This window comes from Branchiostoma floridae, chromosome 2 (assembly GCF_000003815.2).
Source record: "Branchiostoma floridae strain S238N-H82 chromosome 2, Bfl_VNyyK, whole genome shotgun sequence".
NCBI classification, from domain to species: Eukaryota; Metazoa; Chordata; class Leptocardii; order Amphioxiformes; family Branchiostomatidae; genus Branchiostoma; species Branchiostoma floridae.
Genome location: NC_049980.1, coordinates 22,929,657 through 22,956,853, shown reverse-complemented (window position 1 = coordinate 22,956,853; position 27,197 = coordinate 22,929,657). Strand labels below are relative to the sequence as shown.

Genomic DNA, 27,197 nt, shown 5'->3' with positions numbered 1-27,197 from the left:
TGCATAACCATCTTTTGTTGTCTCAAAATCCAGCAGGAATTGTATGTATGTGATGCTAAATAAACTTGATGTTGCAAAGGATGTTTTGAGAAGTGACAAAGACACAGGATCAGGTCTAAGTTCAGGTCAGAATGCTGATCTGATTCTCTGGACCTGAACTGGGCCTGGACCTGAATGTTGAGTACCGGTAAATGTTCTTAGAGGTAAAGGTAGCCCCATGGCCTTTTTGAGACCATAGGGGCAGTGTGTTAAGATACCCTGTGTCTATGGGATAGTATTGAAAGGCCACCCGTCTACTTCTACAATGTACCTCCCCAACCAAAGTCAGGTATACCTTTTTACACCTGGGTGGTGTGAGGAAAGTTGGACACAATGTCTAGCTAGGAATCAAACCAGGGATCAAACCCTTGCTCTCTCAATCTTATGTCCATTAGCCATTTGATGTGACACAACTGCCTTACTTGATACCAAATCTTTACTGTGCAAACCTCACCTTTCCTTGTCAGGAGGAGTCCCAGGGGACAACATGCCAGCAGCTGCCTGGAAGTTCCAAAGACTTAACGGAGTTTCTCCAAATTTCAGCTCATCAATGTTGCCTGAAAATCCATTTCCCCGCAGACTTGCATGGAGCTAGAAAAATGAGATGCAAATCAGAAAAGGATTCAAAACTCAAGTACAACTTGTGATGTGAAAGTTGTTGGGATATTTACCTCAGATAACACAAGCTTTGATAAGTACAAGGTAGCTGCTATCATACAGAAGCCATTTTAGTAAAGCATCTGCAATTGTATCTGCTATCATACAGAAGCCATTTTAGCAAAGCATCTGCAATTGTAGTCATAATTCTAATTAAAATTGTGACTATAATCACAATTGATATTGTGTTGACATCAAAGAAGAATTCATTCAAAGCAGCAGCAGTAGTATCCAGTATTTTATTATACAGCTGCTGGGGTCCCAGGCATCGGGGTAGGCAGCAGAACGCTAGTAGAGGAACAACTTTACTCACATTGGATCCAGCGGGGACCCCTCCCATATACAGCCCTGAGCCTGCGGGTAGGTCCAACAGGATGAAGTTGGAGCCATCTGTTCCGCCTGTTGTCTCCTCCCTGTCTGCTGACACGGTCACCTCCATGCGGTTAGCAACCCTGATGGTTCAACAACAGCACAGGCACAGTTAGTACAGGCAGCATCAGTACCAAGGACAGGGATAGTGAGACCCATTTGGTACCAAGGACAGGTATAGTGAGACCATACAGTACCAAGGACAGGAATAGTGAGACCCATTCAGTACCAAGGACAGGGATAGTGAGACCCATTTGGTACCAAGGACAGGTATAGTGAGACCCATTTGATACAAAGGACAGGGATAGTGAGACCCATTTGGTACCAAGGACAGGTATAGTGAGACCCATACAGTACCAAGGACAGGTATAGTGAGACCCATACAGTACCAAGGACAGGTATAGTGAGACCCATTCAGTACCAAGGACAGGGATAGTGAGAGCCATTTGGTGCCAAGGACAGGTATAATGAGACCCATTCAGTACCAAGGACAGGGCTAGTGAGACCCATTCAATACCAAGGACAGGGCTAGTGAGACCCATTCAATACCAAGGGCATGTAGAGTGTAAATGGTAACATTTCCTGGCTGCCCTGAGCCTCTTATGCTCTGAGCCAACACTTACAGACAGTTGTTGGATCCAGGCTGTTAGATTTTCCAATCCCAAGATCTGCTTAGAGATTGATACATTTCACCTTAAGATCAAATGTGACCTGACCTTTCTACATTGATCCAGCTCCATCTGTTCATGGCTACCTGGCCCCTCGAGGCGACAGAGAATGGGCTGGCACTGCTGAGTTTGGTGGAGGCACGAACCCTGCCGTCAATCAGTTCCAGGGCAAAGAATCCTCCATTTGCCTTTTTTAAACACAAAATCACATATTGAAAGACTATCTTCAACAAATGAGATGAAGAAGACTGAGTAACAGATTTTCAAAACAGATTGATTTGCCTAGTAATTTGAGTTGCATTAGATTTCTACTCACTGACAAGAAACCTATTTATGACAATAACATGGCGCATCTCTCTTTTTTTTTTTCTTTTTTTTTTGGACAAATCTTTTAAAACTTGCATTGCACATTCAATGATTATAACCATGCAAAGTAAGTGTTCAAAATACATTTGTAGGGTCTCCCAGGAAGAGGATAGTTCCATCTTGTTGTGTAGGTTTGATCTCCATGGACATTGTGAAGTAGTTCTTGTGGTTGGCCAATCGCTGAAGAATAGCGGGCTGGTTGAGCTGTACAGTGGTTCCGCCTCCAGCACCACTTGACCGCCTGCCAAAGTTCATCGGGATCCCAATCTGAAAGGTCAAAAAACATTTTATCTCTTTACCTCATGACTTACATGTATGCAACTGATATTGAAATAGACAATAGAAACTGGTAGGTTTTTTTTTTCAACACAAAAGTTAAAACCTACAATACATGAAGCAAAAAAGCTTACTGTCCTATGTGCCACTAGGCTGAATAGATGAACAATGTGTCACGTATGTCATAAACTGCTCTTGTGACGCATTGTATTTTCATTTTTCCTTGACATTTTGTACCACCGTTCATGCCAAAAGTTATCCCTAAACAAACTATGCTTTGACCCTCTATTGTGACAGTCTTCAAGTTTAAGTGTTGGAAATGTGTCAGTTCCTGAAGAAATCTGTGAAAATTTAGACACGTCAGATACTGGAACATCATGATTTTGTGCTGGAAATAGAGTAGACTGGCTCTGACCTCGTTGACCTGTGCCCTGGCCTTCCTGACCATCTCCTGGATGGCCCGGAGGTTCCCAGTCACCTGGTTGAAGGAGCTGCTGATGGATGTGAACCTGGCGCTCAGCTCGGCCCGCAGGCTGGTCACCTGCTGGAGACTGGCCCTGACCGTGTTCACTGGGCAGAAAAGTGGGAGGGTGTTCAGTACCAGTTGTAGATGAGCAGGATGATTTAACTATCCTTTTAGACCCCATTTACCTAGGCATGGGCTTGATACTGATTTGCAAACCCTGGTATGAACCGTTGAATCTGGCTCCAAGGGATGTTAATCCCAACCTGGCAAATCCACATCAGGAGATGGATCAAATTGGATCAATCTTGTGCCCGGGTGAATTCTGATTCACAAATCCTTGTCTGAACAGGGTCCATGGGTGAAGGTTGTTGTGAATAAAAGACAGAGGTCACATTTCAAATAGCTAAGATCAGGAAAAACAAATTTAATCTTATGTCTTATGTCATCTAATGGCTGGTGAATTTGTATAGTAATGCATTGCAAGTCAGGTGGTGAGCCATGTACTTCAAGTAACAGGCCTAATTCTTTGATTTTAGAGTTGAAAGTGCAACACATAGTCTGCTAAAATTGCATAGAAAAATATGAGTTGAATCTCACAGTTGGCCCTGACACCGCTGAGGTCGCCTGTTCCCCCTCCACCACTGCTGACTCCGACAGAGTTCTCCATCTCTTGCACTGCAGCAAACAATAATGTAGATTACAATCATGTTCAAAGGAACATCCTACATGTAAAATGAATGCCTCAGTTGAATCTACTCAACATGAGCACTGTGAGTTTGCTGCAGCTTGTGTTTCTTTCACACAGTTGGAGGACTGAAGAGGTATAGATAAGAATTAGGACATACAATTAACGTTTTATATGGTAAGTAAATATACAAGACCAGTGTAATGGTCTAGCTAGGTGTTGAAACTGTGGTGTACATACTACCATGAGTCACATCAAACCCAAAACTGGTTCTTCACACAATTCAAAGCCAAGTTGAACATGATTCTGGTTCCCATCACAGAAGAGACTTGGCACTCACCACTCTTCAGGTTCCCACGCATGTTGTTGTCCTCGGCGTACTTGCCCGAGATGATGTCATTCACTGTGCTATCTGTCCGTGTGGCTCGGTTTGCTGCTTTCTCCATCTTTGCCCGATCCACTGATTCTGTAAGTTCTGAAGATACAGAGAGGTAGAGATATATCAACAAAACTTCTATCTACTAGCTACAAAAAAAGCTGTGAAAATATGACCGTACTGTAGACTAGTAGCAAGCATCACATCAGTCATCAGTCAGCACACTGACCAACCACTACCTTTTAGATAAGTGTGTTTGACAACTGATGCTAACGCCAGAAACTTCCATACATAGCCATACAGCCATGGACTTTACACCACCATTCAAAATGTTGAATGCAACCCCTTACATGGTACATAAACCCTGCCCTCTAGATCCACAGAGCTGATCCATATAATGGTGACATCATATACAAAATTACATGCAAAAGCCAGTGTTGCTATTAATAATAATGATCACGAAATTCTTTGAATGGTAAACCAGTATTCATGAATTAAAAGCAGTAAATTTCAACTGAATAAAAAGGAAGGATGATGACTCTTACCCAGGTTGTCGAGTTGCCTAGTGATGTCGGCGAGCAGAGTCCTGCCACTGTTCAGCCCGTTCTGAATGGCTTCTGTAGCCTGGCGACCAGCCTCCAGTCTGGGCTTCAGTTCTGACACAGATAAAACAAAACTTAGACTTGCAGGCAAACACTCGCATATTATATTGAACTGCTTATGACCTGACTTCTCAACTAAAGAAAGACGACAGCTGCTTTCAAAACCTATATGGATAAACTATCACAAAACAAACAAGCACATAACCAAATTTGAATCCTATCCTTTAGTGAAGAAGAAGTTGCTCTTACTATTGCATTTTTACACTGCCTTGCGATAGATAGTAACTCTTGAGTTGGAAAACAAGTGTTCTGAAAGCCTGAACCACCAACAATTGCTGGGATTCCTTACCATTGTCGACCTTGTTCTTCTGATCCGTTGCTTGATTCTGTTTGTCTTCACTCCTCCGTTTGGAATTCCGTGCCTCAACCACAAAGTTCCCATCATCAACAATCTGAAAGAAGTAATTTAATAGCTGCAGAACAGTAGAAACATCCTTAAAATACTTCCTTTAAATATTCTAAAAAAACATAAACGGGAAAATCATATATTTGCACAGAACCCAAATTGAAGCAAACATCCCCATGCGCCTTGAAATAGCTATAAGAACATTAGATAATCAATTCTCAGTATAAAATCTTCAAAACATACAGCAGGTAAACGGACATTGTACCACTTTAGAAACATGACGCGAAATGAAGGCATTTCAGCACCATGGAGCCTCCATCACAACTTATAACCAAACATAATAAATAACTAGAAAGGCCGACATTTGCTTAAGAGCAAATACAGCATATTTCAGCCATACCCCTTCCCACGCAACATTGGACTGTTCCAAATCACCCCTGCGCAAAAATGGAACATCCTCTTAACAATACATTATCCCCCAAAGTGGACTGGTATTGTGAATTGACTCCAGGTAAAAACAGAGCTTGCTTCTATTTTTCAGAAAATGACAATAATCACACCTTCCATTCAGAAAATTTTCATCATGACTGAAAATTGTTGAATGACTTCATGTAATGTCATTAACAATTTTCAGTACGATAACTAGGTGTAAGTTTAAAAAAGTATAAGCTCCTTGTGATGTGGGTACATTTATTATTGCAATGAACTTTTTTTATTCAAGTAGGGCATACGATTTAATAACTAGAGTTCCACGAAACACATACCTTCGCCAAACATTCAAGGTTCGTTATGGAGAATGCCTTTATCAATGACTTAAAGGTTTTATAGCTTCTCAAGTTATGTTATCCGCACACACACACACGCACTCACACACTGAGCCCGCTGCAGTACCCACGAAAGATACCGGGCTAACCATTTTCAAACTCAACCTTTGTTTCTGCGACCGCTACTCAATACCAAGTATCATGAAGATCCATCAATCAGTTCTCCAGTTATACTGTTGACCTACATAAAGACTCACCTAACACTATGGCTTCAGCCTTAACCAAAAGTTTAATCTTCTTGGCAAAGGTAATGAAAAGGCCACAAACCACCAAGCTTCCACTTTTCCCTGCCACATACATGTAAGCATCACCAATATAAGGCCATACCAATTTAATTTCTTGGTTCACGGATTTTTTCATAAAAAATATGGAGCGATAGGGCGAAATAAAAATAAAAATAAAAATTGTAAAATGGTTGGGGTAAAGGTAATGGCTAATCCAAAACATAAAGAAAAAAAGTTTTCAGCTTGAAAAAAGTACAAAAACACTATTTTTGTACAGTAACAGCACCTGTACCCACACTTTAAGGAGCTTATTATATAAAGGCCAATTTGCTACACCAGAAAGTTGGTGAATGGTTTCATTAATGGTGAAAATTTGCTGAGTAGTAATTTTTATTTTTATTTTTTTTTCCAAAAAATAGGAGCGAGCGAATCCGTGAACCAAGAAATTAAATCGGTGTGGCCTAAGGCCCGGAAAAACACCCCTTGACATCAAAATGGAGAAACCCCTTTCCCATAGTGCACAAACAAACAACATGGAACTTGCAAAGTGAGAACTAATAAACAATGTGTTAGCAACAATAACATCTATGTTTTGATGACACAAATATGTCATGAACAACACAAATCTGCACCACAGATGTATTTAAACACTGAGCACTGACTGTCCAGAAAAGAGGTCAATTGAAGGATTTACACATTCTTCTAATTATCATGTAAATTAAGCCCTGATTTGCATACAATACATTTCAGGATTTTAATCATTACCTAAGGTATGTACTTACCAAAAATAATGCAAATCCACCAACCACTGCTTGATTTACTCTCTTTCAAAGATAACAACAAAATCGCCCACTGCAGTTCAAAACAAGCCGCCAGGGGGCCCAAACTTACACGATTTACTCCCTACCCAAAGACGTATCCACTAGCCAAAAATCCTCAACCTGCCACTTCAGGATGACTATAACGCCAACTTCGACGGTCCGCTGCAGTACCACAACTTGTCGCCAGGATGCCCATTATCGAACTTGACCGTCGTTTTCCAAACCCCTAAATAATTACCAAATATAATGCAAAACGATCCACAGCGTCAAAAGTTATCTTGTACGCAGATACACACACACACACACTCACCCCGCTGCACTCACGACAGAAAGCGCCAACAGTACCATTTTCGTACAAAACCTTGCTATACGCAACCGCAACTCAAATACCAAATATCGCGACATTCCATCCTCAGCTACCAAAGTTATTTGAGATTGACCTATATACTGGGACACAAAAAAATTTTCTAACCATAACATGACCTTCTTGGCGAAGGTAATTATCAAGCAGGTGCAGGTACTGTAGGGGCGTTTGTTTTCTTCAAGCTGTAAAACTGTTAAACTGTTTTACTTTGTATGCAATCAACCATCGAGCCTATTCTTATTTTAGTTTAACAACTTCCTGCCAGACCCGGAAGATACGATTGAACCTTGTTCGAGGATTTATTTTCGTCTGTCTGGTCAGTCTGTTCATACCCTGGCGCTGAGAGTGTTTTATTGGGCTGAAACTCTGGCAGTTTAAAGTTACTTACAATTTAAATGTTCAAAGTTTATGCCAAACAACAACAGCACTAGGAAATGTGGCCACTATAGACAGGTGGTCACTATAGAGAAAATGCTGATCTATTGACTAGGAGCCATACGTTACACATGATTTCAGTACACTGATCATTAATCATATAAACATTGCACAGGTAAGCCAATTGTTTAGATGTACAATTAAGTTCAAATAATTCTGAAGAGAAATATTGATGAGAAAATAATCATTCTCGCCACTGTCTAACTTAAACTAAACGTATCAAAACTAAACGCAGATTTTCTAACTAACGCACCTTTCGCCGACTTCATCATAGGACCGCCGGCTATCAATCAAACACGGCTGTTGATTAGACTTAGAGTTTCAAACAGTCATGTGCTGTGTGCCAGTTGACAGCGAACTTAATGCTACGTGATGTTTTACATTGCTTGGACCTTCTTTCCTACAGCGGTGCTTCTACAAAATATTTAGACTGTAACACTGAGTTTTATAGAATAGAATTTGACGCAGAACAGCGTTTTTTGCTGGGTATTTTTTTTGAAACATGTCCGTGGGAATATCAGCGAGGCGGCGACGTAGGGATATCAGACCGTCAACAAAAGTCGCACGGCGGCTAACGGCGCAGCGAAGATACTAGCGCTATAAATAAGCGCTTCAACTAAGGATGGCAACCCGTACAATATTTTTGTATACTGTTGAGCTAAGTAAAGTTTGTTGTTTATGAGGTTTTAGTTGTCTTTGAAGCTTTGACCCGAAATATTTTAAAGTCAAACTGCTGAAGAGAAGTAAGTGACTGCTACGATTATCGTAGATATGGCCCTAAAAAAACTGATAAAAGAAGCCTTCTCAATAGCCTAAAATGCAAGAGCTTCCGGGGGGGGCTTCGCCCACCTGGGTCCCCCCCACAGTGGCCCTGCCCCTGGACCCCGCCAGGGACATTCGGCGGCCCCCGGACCCCTGTCCGACGCTTTGAAAAAATCCTGGCGAGAAGTCTGTACGGCCTGAGTCTTCAAGTTAACGTATTGTGTGGTCCCGCTTATGAATATTAATTAGCCTTCGCTTTCCTCTTCGCTGATTGGCTGAACCATTAATTGAATTAACTCTTCCTGCCGGCTAGACGCAGGTGCAGATGTCGGCTCTGTGGGGTGAACGTCCGAAAGGTCACGGCATGGAGAACGAAAGAAAACCAATTTCCCCTAAAAAAGTGCTGTAATTAAGCCTTTTACAGTACTTTATGCCAAAAATTTTACTTGGATCATTTTACCAACTATATTATGCCTATCTATACCAAATGTTACTCATACCAGGGTACAGGGGTGCAAAATATACCGTTATAAGACCGTCAACAACAGTCGCACGGAGCTAACAGCGCAGCGAAAATACCATCGCTAGCGTTTCAACTTCGGATAACAAGTTATAAGTACTGTTGAACTCAGTAACGTTACAGTTTGTTTTTAGTTGCCTTTGACGGTTTGACCTGAAACAGTGTTACGCTAAACTCCTGAAGAGAAGTTAAGTGACTGCTGCGATTATCATAGATATGCCCCTAAGAACTGATACAATATAAAGCATTCTGAATAGTCTAAAATGCGAGAGCCTTAGGCGGGCTTTGCTCCCCCTGGCGGGAACACTGCTATATACGGGATCATGAGGCCCCGCTTATGAATATTAATTAGCCTTTGGCCTCCTCTTCGCTGATTGGCTAGGTCTTTGATTCAATTAACTCTCCGGCTGACGCGCACAGGTGTGGCTCTGTGCGGGGTCACGGAAGGTCACGTCAGGAGGCCAAAGAAAACAAATTTCCCCTCAGAAAAGTGCCAAAATTAATCATTTTAAAGTTGTTTATGTCAAAAATTTTACTTGAATCTTGTTACCAAGTATCTAATGCCTATCTAAACCAAATTTCAGGTCATTTAATTGTAATACCAGGGTACAGGAGCCAAAAGTGTCCTTTTTTGGTCAAAAATTGGCCAAAAATCGCAAAAATAAGCATTTTGTTGCACTGTACACCAAAAGTGTTATTGAATTTATATGAAGGGATTATCAAGGCACATCTGTGTCAAATTTCAGCTCATTCGGTTGCAATACCAAGGTACAGGAGCCAAAAGTGTCCTTTTTTGGTCAAAATTGGTCAAAAAATCGCAAAAATAAGCATTTTGTTGTACTGTACACCAAAAGTGTTCTTAAATTTATATGGGGGCATTATCAAGGCACATCTCTGTCAAATTTCAGCTCATTCGGTTGCAATACCAAGGTACAGGAGCCAAAAGTGTCCTTTTTTGGTCAAAAATTGGTAAACAAATCGCAAAAATAAGCATTTTGTTGTACTGTACACCAAAAGTGTTATTGAATTTATATGGGGGCATTATCAAGGCACATCTCTGTCAAATTTCAGCTCATTCGGTTGTAATACCAGGGTACAGGGGCCAAAAGTGTCCTTTTTTGGTCAAAAATTGGTCAAAAAATCGCAAAAATAAGCATTTTGTTGTACTGTACACCAAAACTGATATTGAATCTATATGGGGGACTTATCAAGGCACATCTGTGCCAAATTTCAGCTCATTCGGTTATAATACCAGGGTACAGGGGGCCCAAATATACAGTTTTGGTCTTAAGATGACCAAAAAACCTTAATAAAATCATTTAAGAGACAGATATGGAAAAAATGAAAAAAACGCCCGAGGGTATTGGCCCACTCTACCCTTGTGCCAAATTTCAAGTCATTCGGTTGAGGAACAACGGAGATACCGTGTTCTGAAGATTTGACAGGAGAAAGAAACATTACGAATACTAGAAAGGCCGACATTTGCTTAGGAGCAAATACAGCATATTGCAATCCATCTTCATCCTTGAAAAAGGCCCCAAATTCAACAATTTGAAGTAATGCTTGCTCAATGGGAAAATGAAGTACTGTGGGCACTTGTCCTACACACCTTCATACCGAATTTTAGGTCATTTGGTTTCAATATAAGGGCATAGGAGCCAAAAATATACATTTTTAGTTAAAAATGCCTAAAAATCTCAAAATAACTCATTTTATAAGTGCTCTATGAAGAAAGTGTTGATGGGGTCCTGTTGTCATATGTCCAATTTACCTTTCTACCAAATTTCAGGTGATTTGGTTTACATACAAGGGCAAAGAAGCCAAAAATATACATTTTTAGTCAAAAATGGCTGAAAACCCCCAAATAACTAATTTTTGAAGTCATCTATGAAGAAAGTGTCAATGGGGTCCTGTGAGCATATGTTCAATGCACCTCTGTACCAAATTTCAGGTCATTAGGTTTTCATACAAGGGTATAGGAGCCAAAAATATACAGTTTTTGTCAAAAATGGCCAAAAACCCTAAAATAACTCATTTTTGGAGTAGACAATGAATAAAGCGTTGATGGGGTTCTGTGGTCATATGTCAAACGCACCTATGTACCAAATTTCAGGTCATTTGGTTTTGATACAAAGGCATAGGAGCCAAAAATATACATTTTTAGTCAAAAATGGCCAAAAGCCCTAAAATAACTCATTTTTTAAGCAATCTATGAAGAAAGTGTTGATGGTTTTCTGTGCTCATATGTTTAATGCACCTCTGTACCAAATGTCAGGTCATTAGCTTGTAATACCAGGGCACAGGGGCCCAAAATATACATATTTTGTCTAAAAATGACCAAAAACCCTAAATATCATAAATTCTAAGGCCTCTATCAAGAAAGTGAAAAAAACACCTGGGGGTATTTGCCAACTTTATGCCTACGCCATATTTCAGCTCATTTGGTCAAAAAATAAAAAAGTTGAATCCATTTGAAGATTTGACAGGAGAAGAAGAAGAAACACAGGAAAAGCAATATATTGCAATCCCATACTATGTATGGATTGCAATATAACAATATATTTCACCATACCTATGGTATGGCTGAAATATAATAAATTAACCTCAAATATAAGATACAAATGATAAAAACAATGACTATCAACATGTGACTAGTGTTCTAAATTGTGTAATGTTCTAATCTTATGTCTTGTTGAGTTTGATTTCTTTTAGGGAGGCAACACACTTAACATTAGTCCTCAGCACCTTTAAAATCAAAACTTAGAACCACAGCTTACAGTTTTGGCATCATTTGCTGCCCTCCTGGCATCATTTGCCGCAGCTTCGGCATCGTTGATTTTATTGGCCACACTTGTGTAGGCGTCAATCACTTCCACAGCCTTCTTGGAGGCCTCACCACCACTGGACTTCAGTCTACAAGAAAACAAACGAAGAAAGTTAGTGGTCAAAAACGTATCAAATTATCTATGATCTCACCAAATAGTTTGAAATGTTAGATACTGTAAATTTGTATACAAATGTATTTTCTTTTCAAGAAACTAAAATTTTTGTCCCTTTTAGGGATGGAAAAGGTGAGTATTTTTGTCCCCACAAGTAAATTACTGTCCTGGGATGGTAGGATGGGTGCAGCTTAACCAATTTTACAGATGAAAGTGAGGAGATGCACTAACTGTTCCATGTTCTTGGCTCTTTCCTCCAGAGTCTCAGCATGCTCCTCAGCCTCCTTGACCTTGGCTTCCAGTGCTGGGATATCTCCAAGTTCATTTACTTTGTTCTGGATGGCAATTTTAGCAGCTGTCAGCTGCACATTCTTGTTCTCTAGGGCTTGCTGGAAAACAAAACCAAGAAGATAAGTGTTATGAACATGATCTTGCAAAGTTTTATCAATACCCAGAGTCAAAAGCAAGATGCAGCCCATGTCAAGTTCATAACTGTATTGTTCAAGCCAAATACATTAAAAATCTTGACTGCAAGCTGCCTGAACACCTATATACTACATATAATTGTATATTCACTAGAGTTGAGAAAAAACAAACAACACCTAGGAATTGGCAATTTGTGATTCAATTTTGTTTCTTTTGAGATAATATACCCAAAGGGTTGGGTTGGGAGGATAAAAGCAAGAAGAGAATGAAAACTATGCTAATTCCTCAAGTATTCTGAATCATAGTACTGACATCGTGTTGGACAATACCTGGGTTCTTTTTAGAGGACTACATAGGATGGCCTGGTTGGTTTATTCTTTCACAATAGTGTGAACAAAGAACCATTAGATCACCTGAAGAGACCTTCCCATGTCATGAACAGTCTTGGCCTCATCGCGGGTGGCCTTGGCATCGTTAATGGCATCCTTCAGCTCATTGTGCTTAACATCCACATCATTCATCAGGTTCTTGTCAGGACGGTCTGCATTGGCACGGTTCAGATCATTGGCTTGCTTGGTCTGCAAGACAATACAAACTTTAAAATCATCTTAATTATGGATGACATAAACATGTATATAACAAATGGTTTTAATTTCCAATTTTTAACTGGATGCCTCAATCACCCAGTTTGTCCTTTCAAATTGTCAAACCAGCTGTGCAGTATTGACTTTTTACATTGATAGCTGATCCATGAAACTTTTGACAACGTTTTAAGCTTAAACACTGTGTCTAAAAAGGCTTGGTATTACTATTAACATATGTGTCATAGGTCAAAGTTTGTAGGCCGGGTTAGCAGCACACTGACCTTATCTTCTGCCTGGTCAATAGCCTGTGCAAGGTCATCCAAACCATCAGTAAACTTCCGCAGCTCTGCATCAATCTTGACAAAAGATCCCGTGGAGCTCTGCTTCAGCCAATCATCTACATCTGTGGACACTGGAACAAGGTGTCAGAATACATAACTTGTGATGGATGGCAGAGATAGATGGGTATCTACATCAGGTCATATTGCAACACAGTACCAGATTACAAGCTCGTTAATGTATGTTTGATATGCATCCATTTGTCAAGGAGATCAAATGAAAAAAAGAACAGGATCTTAGCTTACATGTTAATATTCAACATAAGTACCATCTAATAACAGCCACAGTTTCAGCACCACTGGAAACAGCCATGTACTGATACTACTACTACTGTAACAATGATAGTCAACACTATCAATTTTCCCTTCCATCATCTTAATGCAATGATTGATAAGCACATGTATCAAACACATGATATTATCCCTTTCATTGTCTAAACACAAATCCCTATGGAAACAAAATTATTTTGTATAATGGATTTTGGATAATGACTGTTTGTAGCAGTAAAACAGTGACAATTAGAAAAAAAATTCTATCTGTAACGAGCATTCATGATAAACATTATCATGATTTATATACTCTATCATAAATAAGTCAATGATAAGATGTCTTACATTTATCAGCTTCTGTTTTCTCCTCAGTTGCTGCCTCCTTGCGGGGTTTGAAGTTGACGTTGTCCTCCTTCCGCTGCTGGATTTCCTGCAGGATTGCTCGAGCCTCTCTCAGCTGGTCCTGCAGGTCTATGACATCAGCACTTCCAGTCTTTTTGTCCAGGGCAGCCTTTATCTCATCTGATAAGGACACAGAAATCAGTGCTAACAATCATATCCCAGTAGGCTAATAAGCTTATCATCAACATATATATATATTTCGAATTTTAACACACAAAGAATTACTGCAAATAATCTAATAACATTATGATAATGTTAGTCTGCATACTTTTAGTTTTGATATTCAAATCAGCCTTATGTAAAAATAAACTTTTAATTTTAAGGTTAAAGGAAATACCTGATCATGCATTAGTAGATCTCTTTAAATCTACCATTTCTTAGAATGCTTAGAATGTGGCAGTCTTTGGTTGTCTGGAGGAATTATGAGACTGATTTGATATTATTTCTATCACCTTACCCATCTTCTGTTTCAGTGCATCCATCTGCCGTTCCAGATCATCAGCCCTGTCCTTGGTGTTGTCTGCATTGTTGTCCACAGACTCTCCATTCCTCTCAACACGTTCAGCCTGCAAAAGGCAACAAAGCCATCCTTTTAAAATATTTCTCCCTTTTGTCAAGAGTCTTTAAGTAAAATGATAAACTTTACTTTTTTACACTTTTTTTACGTAAAGCCTGTATGATAGGAAACAGTAATTTAAAAGGGGAAGAAGTATTAGAAAATGTGATTATACAGTTAGGAAAACACAAGAGAATTCTAAGTAGGCTCTGCATACATGGGGTACGTGTAAGAAAGATGATCACAGAAATGTTTTTCGTTAAAGATTGAGTTAGATGGTCTGACACACAAGTGCATCTAAGTACCTTGGGAATGAGGGGTGTGGCATCCTGCTCATCAGCTTCCTTGATCGCATCTCTGAGTTTGTCCATATCAGGGGAGGACCATGACTTGATCTGGTCCTATGGCAGAGGGGTGCAGAAAATATTGTTATGATTGCTCTCAAGATGCATGTTTGAGAACTGCTTATGTTTGCCAGGAAGGTTATGTTTGACCAGTGTTTGTTCATTGATTTGTAAGCAGGATGTGATGAATAAATATTGAATCACCAAAGTGCTACTTTTACAATAAAATGTAACCACTGGTCATGACAGTGGAGACAAATGTTAGAATGATATACAGTATTCACAGGTTCATTGTAAGTAGAAATTTCCTGAGCTCTCTTTGACAATGACCCGTGGACCACAGTTTGATATCCCATTCTTAAGAGCAAATGTCTGTAAGGGTCAAACAATGGTGGCAGGGGTCAAAAAATAGATTTGGCTCATATTTTGCACAGTGATAGTACTTGGTACACAACCCCCGAAAATAGCTTTCTTTCTGCTCAGAACCTCTCGTTGCTATGGCAACAGGCCAAAGAAGTTTATGGTCCATTTTCCCAGATGTTGGTATGTAAAAAACATGAAAATTGGCCAACTTTAGGGCACTAATACTGACCAATGCTTTAACTTAACAACAAAAGCAGAATGTGCTGATTAGAGCAATGCCTAAACTTGCATTAAATAGCAGTAAAGTCAATCTTCTGTAAAATCTATGGTTACGGGCAACCTGAATACAATACACTGTTTTCAGGTTGTCAAGAAAGTGAAATTTTGCCCAACTTTGAAGCACTGAAAGTCCGTAAGTGTAAAGATTTTTCTCTTGCAATTCACACCAAATAATAACCCACTAAAGAGCTATTAGATGAATGCTTGCAAAGTTTGGGTTCTTGTTTTGTTGCTACGCAATTGTCCTTTAAAGTGGGTCAATTTTCATGATTTCGATAATGTGTCATTATTTGCTATCTTTGCACAATCATGACTTCCAAACCAAACAAGTTCTGTTATTGAAATTTACATGGAGAATAAACCAATATATTGTCTATGAAATGCATGCTTGGAAAAGTTGGGTTCTTGTTTTGTTTCTCCGTAATTGTCCTTTAAAGTCAGTCATTTTTGATGATTTTGTAAATTTTCATTTTGTGCTATTTTTGAACTATTGTGAGTTCCAAACCACACATGTTCTGTAATTCGAATTTAGTTGAACTATAAACCAAAAAATATATTGTCTATGAAATGCATGCTTGTAAAGTCTGGGTTCTTGTTTTATTGCCACGCAATTGTCCTTTAAAGTAGGTCAATTTTCATGATTTTTATAATATGTCATTTTGTAACATCTTTGCACAAGCAGAACTTCCAAACTAAACTTGTTCTGTAGTTGACATTTACTTGGAATATAAACCAATAATCTTGTTTTGTTGGTACACAATTGTCCTTTAATATAAGTCAATTTTCACGATTGTGCTAATATGTCATTTTGTGCCGGCATCTTTGCACAGTCATAACTTCCGAACCAAATGTGTTCTGTAATTGAAATTTACATGGAATATAAATCAATAAATCAACACATGTTTGCACATATCAGGTTCTTGTATTCTAGCAGAGTATGTATACATGTCTGAAGTAGATCCTATTCCACACTTCTCCACAAATCTTATTGTTGAATACAGGTACTGTAATACACATGTCACCGTCTATGTTTTTTTTATAGAAACAATGTAACAATGCTATGACCATAAAGAAAAAAAAAATTGTAGGGATTCTATACAAAGTCATACTCATCTTCAATGTCACTGGTCACCCTTTCCTTCAGGGATGATCCAGTGGCATAAACAAATTTCTCACTGATACCGTGGGATTAGCCCAACATGGGAGGGTGTGTAGGATGCATCCATTCAGAACTTCCAAACATTCTGATAGCTCTGCAGCTACATACGCACTCTACGTATACTCGTACACGTCTGACTGCAGTCTACAGTCTTATGTTTGGATCCCAATATTGACTCTTTAAAGACTTAACTTGTTTCTACATTTGAACAAATATCACCAATCTCAGTGTATCTTTCTATTCACAGTAGCATACATTAGAAAAAACATGCGTTTGGGTTAACTTCTGCAATGTCTTTGGACCGTACTCCATTTTGAGCAAGGTCAGGAACTTGGGTACTTAAGGTTTTTCCACAAATGCTGACTACCGGAGGCGATTATTGATGACACATCTACATCAAGTGCTCTCATATTAGTGGCAATACTTCAAGAGTAACGTTACCTATAAGTTCCTGCCCATGCTCAAAATGTACACAGAAATAGCAAAAGTTGGGTATATTGTTCACATAAACATGGTCCTGTAAGTGTAAAGATGCACAGAATTTGATGACACTTTAAGTTAAGTCTTCGGGAGTCAATATTTGTGCTTAACTGCAAAGCTAGCAGAATGTTTGGACGTTCAGAGTGGATGCATCTGACGTTGACAACGAGTATGACTGTGTAGAATCCCTACAAATGTTTGTTTTTCTTTAGTATGGTTACACATTGTTACATTGGTTCTATAAATATGAAGACTGTACCATGTGTTGTGTATCATTGTTGTAAAAAAAAAGTGCAGAATACGACCTACGCATCGGGCCATGTGCGTACAAGAACCCCAATTGAACATAACCATGCGTTTGATAGACAATACATTAGTTTATATTTCGAGTAACTTTCAGTTACAGAACAAGTTTGGTTCGGAAGTTATGATTGTGCAATTTAGCACAAAATGACATATTATCATATATATGGCCTCCTTCAGCCAATACTGACCATGGTGAAATTCTAATTGAGCCCTACAGCGTCAACTGTAGCTTAACAGTCCTATACGAGAATGACAGTCTCTGCCACACAGGGCACATCTGTAAGCTGACTGTGGTAGAGTTCTTTTCGCAGGATCTGCTTTTCTTCTGACATATTATCAAAATCATGAAAATTGACCTACGTTAAAGGACGATTGTGTATCAACAAAACAAGAACTCAAATTAAGGCAAGCATGTATTTGGTAGACAGTATATTGGTTATTTGAATTACACAACAATTTTAATTTGGAACCTATGATAGTTCAAATATAGAAAAAATAACATATCAACAAAACCATGAAAATCGGCCTACTTTGAAAGACAATTGTGTACCAACAAAACAAGAACCCAGACTTTACGAGCATGCCTTTGATTAACAACATATTGGTTTATATTCCAAGTAAATTCCAATAACAGAACAAGCTTGGTTCGGAAGTTACAAAATGACATATTATCAAAATCATGAAAATTGACCTACTTTAAAGGACAATTGCGTGGCAATAAAACAAGAACCCAGACTTTACAAGCATGCATTTCATAGACAATATATTTTTTTGGTTTATCTTTCAAGTAAATTCGAATTACAGAACATGTGTGGTATGGAACTCACAATAGTTCAAAAATAGCACAAAATGAAAATTTGACAAAATCATCAAAAATGACTGACTTTAAAGGACAATTACGGAGAAACAAAACAAGAACCCAACTTTACCAAGCATGCATTTCATAGACAATATATTGGTTTATTGTCCATATAAATTTCAATAACAGAACTTGTTTGGTTTGGAAGTCATGATTGTGCAAAAATAGCAAATAATGACACATTATCGAAATCATGAAAATTGACCCACTTTAAAGGACAATTGCGTAGCAACAAAACAAGAACCCAAACTTTGCAAGCATTCATCTAATAGCTCTTTAGTGGGTTATTATTTGGTGTGAATTACAAGAGAAAAATCTTTACACTTACGGACTTTCAGTGCTTCAAAGTTGGGCAAAATTTCACTTTTTTGACAACCTGAAAACAGTGTATTGTATTCAGGTTGCCCGTAACCATAGATTTTACAGAAGATTGACTTTACTGCTATTTAATGCAAGTTTAGGCATTGCTCTAATCAGCACATTCTGCTTTTGTCGTTAAGTTAAAGCATTGATCAGTATTAGTGCCCTGAAGTTGACCAATTTTCATGTTTTTACATGCCAAAATCTGGGAAAATGGACCATAAACTTCTTTGGCCTGTTGCCATAGCAACGAGAGGTTCTGAGCAGAAAGAAAGCTATTTTCGGGGGTTGTGTACCAAGTACTATCACTGTGCAAAATATGAGCCAAATCTATTTTTTGACCCCTGCCACCATTGTTTGACCCTTACAGACATTTGCTCTTAAGACTGCAACCCTTTTCAGTAGCATACATGTCAGGTCAGCAACACCGTTGGGATTCTACCTCCAAAACCCTTAGTCAAGGGGATGGTTGCTAATGGCAATACACAGGCTACTTGATGAAGATTTTACATTAGAACATTTTCTTAAGTCTTCCAAAAGCTCTGGAGAGCAATGGAGGCAATGGCCTCTTTTTAAATGATACATGGGAATACTATCTAAGGATTTCTGTAGTACATTGCAATACATAATGAATGTTTCTACTTCCTTACTTTCAGATCATTGATATTTTGTGCCAGTTGCTCCAGTCGTTCCTTAGCATCCCCCGGAGCCACCACCACGGTTCCGTCTCCAGGTTTGATCTTCCCCATCTCCTCCTGCAGGTCGGCCAGCATGGCGTCCAGAAGTCTGGTCAGCAGGTCACAGTCCTCCTCAGCAAGGCCATTGGTGCAGTCAAGAATGTCTGGCACTGTCAACAAATCCATAGAATGAATGTGAAACTCTTCCCAATGACCATTGAAGGACATATTTGTTAAGTTTAAGGCTTAGCAGAGCCCTTTTTCAGGCTTTTTCTGGAGCGGAAGAGTGTAGGAGATGTGATGACAGGAGAAGAAGAAATCTTTTCTCTCCATCTCTACATTGTTCTTTACACATTTCATTACTTCACTACTCTCTGTTTTTGTCCAAACAATAAACAAACAAGGATCTTTGGGGCTAACCACAGAGGAATTGGATAGGTGACATTAGGGGAGACATCTCAGCTATCATAATGTAAACTCAGACCAGAAGCAGCTGAATGTCTGCTATCAAACCCCACAATGTGCAATGGGGAAAAACTTAACATATGGTAAAATGAATAATGAGCATGAGTGTGCAAGATAGCGATACATACCACAGGTGTTCTCATCACTGTTGTCCCCACAGTTATCAACCCCATCACACTTGAGCCAGAAGGGAACACACAGCTCATTCCCACAGGTAAACTGGTTGATGGTGTTGCAATCTGGGAAAATACACATTCAATCAGATTAATTGTCCATGTGTTGGGAAGAATATGCAAAATGCTCCAGGAAAATACCAATTGATGCAAATATACTTCAAATGCTTCTCGAGCAGAAATGGAAAGTATTGTCCTTTTTCTGTAGCATGTTTTAGAAGTGTTTGAAACACATTCAAATTGTGGCCTTCTTCCTGTGAAGTTTTCAAATCAATATTAAGTTGGAGAAAAGAGATGTAACCATGATAAAGCTGACAGTCTGGTTTCCCCCATGGACGTCATACCTGCACTTTTCCAACATAAGATTATTACAAGATTTACTATTGACAAAATGCACCCTTATGATAACTTCAACCAGAAAGGAGGTATTATCGTAGGAACAAGCATCATATTGCTGGATATAATGACAATATGCTAGATGCAGTTGATTGCATGTAGACTCCTTCCTGATACCAAAGCTTTGAGACAGGCCTAGCTATAGGGGCACCTGTCTCTTGTCATTGAGTCAAAAACAGTCTGATAACAGACTAGGGAATTCATCCTTGCCAAGTCGTATTGAATCAATACGATTATGGTGCTAAAGACATTTTGGAAGAAATTTGAATTGTTCTCTGTCACTGTTCAGGTACTTACCACTGTCTCCATTCCTGAAGATACAGTAGACATCGTACTTGGAGTCGTGCATCTGGCTGCCAAAGTGTTGAATGCCTTTAGCACTCTCCCCTCCCTTACACTGGGCCCGTGGGCTGTGGATGGGAAATCCTACTGTTCCATCTTGAAGCCAGCCCTATTGAAGTTGACATTGCAATGTTGTACCATGTTATTTAGACTAGACTAAGTGATGTCAGAGCAAGATAATCTCAGTAATATACTAGTCTGATTCAATTGTTGAGAGAAAGAAAACAAGGAGCCCTAGGTGTTGGCAGTTGAATGTTTTCATGTTTTTCTTTGCAACAACAAATAAGGAAAAAACAAACACTTGGGGACGGTGGGTGACATAATACTGTTATAAGCCAAATATGTATAATGGCCTTTACATGTACTTTGCAAATACCAGCATAACAACAATAAAGGGCAACAAGCTCACAATAAGAACGACTTTCTGTTTGAGGTAACAGCCTACCAAACGACAGATGTCCATTCCCTGGTCCCAGGCATGGAGTAGATCTTCCCACTGCGCCACTCGAGCGTCAAACTTGTTACATTCAGCTTCTGCTGCTCTGAAGGTCAGGTTATACTGGCCCTGTGCGCCTGGTAGCAGGAAGGTTGGCCCTAAAAACAGCAAAGGATACACAAAAACAACACCAGTTTCAATATATAAACAAGCAGAATCGGCTGCAAAATACAACTGGCCTACACAATACTGACAACCAACAACTTAATACAAAAGTTATGATTACTCGTTTGTCGCTAACAACTTTTTCAGTTGTCTAGAGATGGAAGGTAACCTACTGCAGTGGTCCTCATCACTGTTGTCTCCACAGTTGTTGATGCCGTTACACAGGGCCCAGCGGGGAACACACAACCCATTGTCACAGGTGAATTGTTTGAATGTTTCACACTCTGAAAGAGAGTCCACAGAAATTTAACATCAACTACTTCATTTATTTAGCAATCTGTTCTTTCATTATATAATAAAGCAAAATCTGAAATCATGACATAACTTCATTCAGCTTGCTGACCCATTTAAACTGAGGGAATATAGTCCAAAAATATAACAAACACACAAATAAACAGACAAGTCAACAAACATTTGTTTGTTCTTTAGAAAAACCTGACTGTGGAAGGACTGTACCAAGTTTGTTGCTATTGATGGGGGTGCACCAGACGTCATGTTTCTCAGAGAACTCAATGCTGCCACCATGAACCACGCCCACATCAGGGCAGTACTCCCTGGCAATGTGGATGAGATGGGCTACCGTAGCATCATTCAGCCAGGCAAGGCTGCAATGGTTGCACAATGATTGACAAAATTGATTTTTGCAATACCGTAGAAGCCAGATACTTGCACAAAGGATTAACGCACACTTCTGTTTACTGCACGGAATCTCAAAATCCCAAACTGGTGCGTTCCAGCTGGATAACCTTGCATTATTGCACAATTGCACAAAACTCACTGGCAAATAGGCCTTGCAATTAAGCGGCTTCTACTGTATTGACAACATATTTAAAGGTACTGAGGAAACAAATATAAGCTAGTCTTTCCACGCAAATTTGGGAAAACATGCTAACAATCTGCCCTATAGACAGCATCAGTAACAACGCGGTTGTCGTATGATTTTGACAGATCCAACTGCCGACAAGGATCTGAGACAATGTTTCCCCTAACTGCTCACAGAACACCTGCTCGGATATACCAACCAACAATATCCTCAGTTTGCAATTGTGTGAGACTGTATGTATGAATTGTACGTGATTAGGTCGTAGAACATGATAGTCATAGTATGATACATGACAACCAGTAGAATTGAGCAGAGTAAGAAAACATGTGTGCTCATCTCATGAAGACAAGGTAGGACACAAGATAAAAGTGACTTGCCGACAGATATCAAGGCCCTCCACAAATGTGTCCCTGAGTTCCTCCCAGGAGGCGACCCTGGCATCGTACTTGGCACACGCCTCGGGAGCGTCTAGGAAGGTGACGGACTGTTCCCCACCCTCACCCTCCACCAGGAACACCATCTGATCTCCACCTGTAGGGGTGGCAAAGTTCTACATATTAAATACCATTCCTTATCATCACGTTACAACTTTAAACTTTATATTCATACACAAAATAAAGCGCTTACCAACAAGCTTTCGATCAGTTTTCTGATGCTTATCAAGTTGAAATGACCCAAAGCTTATGTCACACATCCAGACCGGAAGTGTGACGTCAGCAATTGGTGAAAGGTGCTTGGAAATCGGTATCAGCCCCCGTCTTGGTTGAGGGAAGGTTGATGGGCTCTGAAGTAGCTTGTTGGTTAGCGCTTTGTTTTGTGTACGGATGTTAAGTTTAAAATTGTAACATAATGTTGACTAACATCGCAGATGAACCCTTTGTGTATCATTCCATATCATAACATCATATAATCTTTTTTACCATGAACAGTACAGTATATTATGATAGCTATGTCGTATTAACTGATTGATACGCATGCAAGAGGCCTTCCTTTGCAGGGGATATGCTTTTAAAAAATATGCAACTTGTCGATACAAAATTCTATGAAGTTTATCAATTGGCTAATGTCATACAAAACATTACAGCGGCAAGCAATATAGTGCAGGCTGATTGTCAATAATGTTGTACAAAAGTCATGTATGATATGGTACAAAATGACATTAAGGATATGATGTCAAAGTTATGACTTTGTCACATTGCAGACCCAAACTGGCCATTTACAAAGCATCTGTCTCATCTCTTACTAGCTTTGAATTCAAAATGAAATAGCCTCAAAGAGTCCAAGTCTATTTTTCTTTTCTTTGTCATTCGTTTTTATCCGGAAAAGTCTGCAGGCAAAAGTTACAACAGTGTCATTATGATGTCTTAGTGTCATTACGATGTCTTAGCTCTTGTGTAATATCTCACCTCTTCTGCGAGCCTGATCAGCAATTCTAACCCCTGCATGCCATCACCATACCAACACCACAAACCACCACAACCACAACAGCAAACGTCCACAACAAACACAGAAACGGGAAAAGTTAACATAAACGTCAAATAATAGTATCACCACAAGGCAATATACAGCAAAAAAGGAACAGAAACACAGAAAATGCAAATCAAAGTAGACATAAAACATAGAATAACAGTGTCACCACAAACCACACGTGCAACACCAAAATCAGAAACGGAAAAGGTGCAGCACATGCTGATCAAATCACTATTCCCAATATCACATCAAAGAAAGCGCCCTATCCACCACCAGTAATGTCCTCTACTTCATTCAACTCATTCTGAATGCAAGCCAAAGAAATTACACAAAACTTGCTGTGACAGCAAACTGCTGAAGACTTGGATATTAATGATCAATTGTCTTGCTAATTACTCAACAAATGGGAAGTATCAAAAGAAGAGATTGAATTGGAGGATTCCATGGTGTAAAAGTTGCTGTGTAATGATATGGACAAAGTATTGCTTTACTATTAATATAAGCTGATTATGTGACTTTTAATACTTCTTAATTTAAGCTACATCCCCCAGGTGTTTGGAACATACTTTCGCTTCCATCACACTTCTCATCACTGCTGTCCCCACAGTTGTCGACTCCGTCACATCGTAGCCAGTCTGGGATGCACAGGCCATTGGTACAGCTGAACTGGTCCACCTTGGAGCAGTCTATGTGCAAAAGGTAGTAAATATTTAGAAATTATTCATACAAAATTGATGGCTAAAATTGATATCAAACAGATAGAATTTGCATATGGGAAATACAAAACTGCAAAAACACAGACAGAGCAAAAAGAAGTTAGCAGCCTCTTTTGTGACCTGGACTGGCAAGTCTGATTAGTCTGGTCTCCCACCTACATGTATGACCTGTACTTCCTGCACTTCCTACCACTCAGACAAATCTCAACTTTGCTGTCATCTTACCACTCACCAGCTGTCACCCAAATAGCTACTGACACACACCAACCCAAACAACCTTGCATTAAAAATTTAGCTTTGGTATACATAAAGTCAATGATAGGGACACCACATGTATCATTTCCACAGGCTGCAGGGCATCTTTGAGCCACTCCTGATGTCACATTTCCAACAGGGCTTGAAATACTTTTTTCTGTATACCTGCACTGGTGCAGGTCACACTGAAAATTACCTGCACCAGACAAATTTCACCTGCACCACTCTGAATTTAGGAAGTATGGATCATATTAAAATTGTTGAGGAACCATTGTTTTTTTTCTTTTATACTTGATAGGTGGTAACATCCAATGCAGCTAATAACAATCCACATACACCTACATCATATGACATTTATGTATAAAACCCAGTACATGAACCAGTGCAGGTTAGGTGCAGGTAGACATCAGAAATACCTGCACAGCTCCAATTTTTCCTGCACAAACGTGCATATGCAGGTGGTATTTCGAGCCCTGTCCAAGAAGTCAGAAATACCCAATGAAGACCAAAGAGACAGTGTGATATCTGTATGGCCATGCATAGTCTTTGTATTGTGTAAAACTTGAGTTGTATTTCCAAAACAGTTAACAATGTGAAAGTATTGACTTACCCCACCCTTCCTCCACAGGCTGGCACCAGATGTCAAACACACTGCTGTACTCGTGCTGGCCGTAATGGATCAGTCCAGGGTCACCGCAGTTCTCGCGAGCGGCATGGATTGGGTGGACCGTGGTCGCATCTGACAGCCAAGCCATTCTGGATAGAAAATAAAAACAAGAGTGTAACAATGCAGCAAACACTTTATTTGCTTCCTGCCTACCTACCTAAGTGCCTAGGCCAGTGACTGGCCCCTTGCTCCTCTCTGTCAAGTTTCACCATGTAACACAGTCCTGTGCTCAGGTTTCTACTATTCTAAGACTCATTCCAGTGTCTTTTTTTTTTATTTGGTCCCTCCAACAATTAGGAGGTCTACCCTCTGGTCTGTTTATTTCATACTGAATAGAATTAACCAATACAGCTGGATGACCAATTATCAAAAATTCATTTCCAAAACTTTGGCTCTCTTTAACAAAATTTGTAATGTAAGTGGCATATGATGTACATGTTGCTATCCTTAACATAATTTATCATTGTTGGAAGAATATGAAATATTCCAAAAAAATCTGAAAGTTATGTAAGAATAAAAGCTGTTTTGCACTGACAAACTTCAACTCATTATAACAAGTAAAGTATTTCAAATCACAATTTGACACGTGGGAAAATGTAGCATAAAAGTCAGGTTATTGTCTAATGACTGAAGAAATGTGAAATAAGAATGACCTGCAGATATCCAGACCAAGCTGCCAGGTGTTGTACATGTCTTCCCATGATGCAACTCTAGCACCGACCTTGGCACAGGTTTGCTCTGCCATCCAGAAGGTCACCTGACCTGACACGTCATTCTCCTTCCCGGGGTACAGGAACACGTGTCCTAAACAAGAGAGTGAGCCTTTTATCATTTGTAACATAAAAATAGTTTGTTTTTGTTTTCTTCTGAAAAAGACTATCAAGTTATAAAAGGAAGTAAGCTGCCAATTCTGTGTTTAACTTAACAGAAGGATGACAAGCAATAATTCGACTTTTGAAGAATCCAGGTATCCAGATGAATTATGATGCGTGTTGACATTAATGAATGTCATCTTGCCATTTTGACCATATTTTTAGTTCAGTTAAGAGAGTGCATTCCAATATTAACTACATTATCACTGATCACTGCAGGAAAATATAGTAAAATCATACTTGATACTGAAAAGCATTTCATATCTAATTTCATATGCAGAGATCAGACAGTGAAGATGTGGCTCACCACAGTTGCTCTCATCACTGTTGTCCCCACAGTTGTTGATACCATCACACCTGGCCCACTCAGGTATGCACAAGCCACTGCTACATCCAAACTGGTTAATCTGGTCACAGGCTGAAAACAGTTCAATCACAACACGGTCATTCATTCTGAAGATCCTCATCAAGAGTCTATCACTTTTTCATTCTATTTCTTTAAATCCTCTGGTTTACAAGTAAGAATGGAAAAAGAAAGGAAAAAAAATCAAAGAGAGAAAGAAGGAAATGGGGAAGAAGAAAAGGAAATAGGTCAATTACAGATAGAAAATATGCAGAACAAGTACATGTATAGAAGAAAGAATGAGGAAGAGATGAGTAAATAGAAAAAAATCTTGTACAACATAGGATGAGTTGAAGAGATTGAATTGTATTAATTTTGAACATTGTTTACCTGGATGTCTAGCTTTCATAAATGTAACATAGGGTTTGGAAATGTATTAAGTAAATGTCAACAAGCCTAGAAGATGTTTTAAGGAATTTGCTTCGTACCAACAACAGACTTTGGCTTGCACCACACGTGGAACTCCTCTAGCACATCTACACCGCTCCTCTGGTTCAGGCCCATCTCTGTGCACCCCTCCCGTGGGAAGTGGACAGGGTGGGCAACGCTCAGGTCACTCAGCCAGCCTTGCCTGGTGGGGGGGGAGACAATGTTGGTGGTAAAAATCCTTTTTTCTTATCATTGCACATCTTCTTTAGAGCTTGTTTGTCAGTTTTCAAATCATAACTTTAAGCAGATGACTGGGAATGGAAATCTCTAAACAAAATGTCTACTGTCTGGACTGTTCTATCAGCAGGAAGAAATTTGGAAGA

The 27,197-nt window shown here is 39.4% G+C and overlaps 1 protein-coding gene across 6 annotated transcripts in view; it reads right to left on the bottom strand.

Annotated features, from left to right (window-relative positions):
* The window catches only part of LOC118409300, a 44,950-nt gene that overhangs the window by 5,088 nt on the left and 12,665 nt on the right, over positions 1 to 27,197 (bottom strand). For all 6 annotated transcript variants that reach the window (XM_035810219.1, XM_035810220.1, XM_035810217.1 and 3 more), the window contains 28 exons: positions 26,874 to 27,016; positions 26,350 to 26,460; positions 25,824 to 25,974; positions 25,114 to 25,259; positions 24,099 to 24,218; positions 22,440 to 22,593; positions 21,696 to 21,844; positions 21,353 to 21,463; positions 21,024 to 21,172; positions 20,534 to 20,687; positions 19,796 to 19,906; positions 19,176 to 19,372; positions 14,681 to 14,776; positions 14,277 to 14,385; positions 13,763 to 13,939; positions 13,091 to 13,221; positions 12,639 to 12,803; positions 12,031 to 12,188; positions 11,638 to 11,773; positions 4,854 to 4,956; positions 4,448 to 4,558; positions 3,867 to 4,001; positions 3,439 to 3,516; positions 2,791 to 2,945; positions 2,184 to 2,366; positions 1,782 to 1,921; positions 1,010 to 1,148; positions 494 to 630 (listed from right to left, as the gene is read on the bottom strand). In XM_035810219.1, the coding sequence (XP_035666112.1) occupies positions 494 to 630; positions 1,010 to 1,148; positions 1,782 to 1,921; positions 2,184 to 2,366; positions 2,791 to 2,945; positions 3,439 to 3,516; positions 3,867 to 4,001; positions 4,448 to 4,558; positions 4,854 to 4,956; positions 11,638 to 11,773; positions 12,031 to 12,188; positions 12,639 to 12,803; positions 13,091 to 13,221; positions 13,763 to 13,939; positions 14,277 to 14,385; positions 14,681 to 14,776; positions 19,176 to 19,372; positions 19,796 to 19,906; positions 20,534 to 20,687; positions 21,024 to 21,172; positions 21,353 to 21,463; positions 21,696 to 21,844; positions 22,440 to 22,593; positions 24,099 to 24,218; positions 25,114 to 25,259; positions 25,824 to 25,974; positions 26,350 to 26,460; positions 26,874 to 27,016 (3,849 nt within the window). The remainder of the gene's footprint in view (positions 1 to 493; positions 631 to 1,009; positions 1,149 to 1,781; positions 1,922 to 2,183; positions 2,367 to 2,790; positions 2,946 to 3,438; positions 3,517 to 3,866; positions 4,002 to 4,447; positions 4,559 to 4,853; positions 4,957 to 11,637; positions 11,774 to 12,030; positions 12,189 to 12,638; positions 12,804 to 13,090; positions 13,222 to 13,762; positions 13,940 to 14,276; positions 14,386 to 14,680; positions 14,777 to 19,175; positions 19,373 to 19,795; positions 19,907 to 20,533; positions 20,688 to 21,023; positions 21,173 to 21,352; positions 21,464 to 21,695; positions 21,845 to 22,439; positions 22,594 to 24,098; positions 24,219 to 25,113; positions 25,260 to 25,823; positions 25,975 to 26,349; positions 26,461 to 26,873; positions 27,017 to 27,197) is intronic.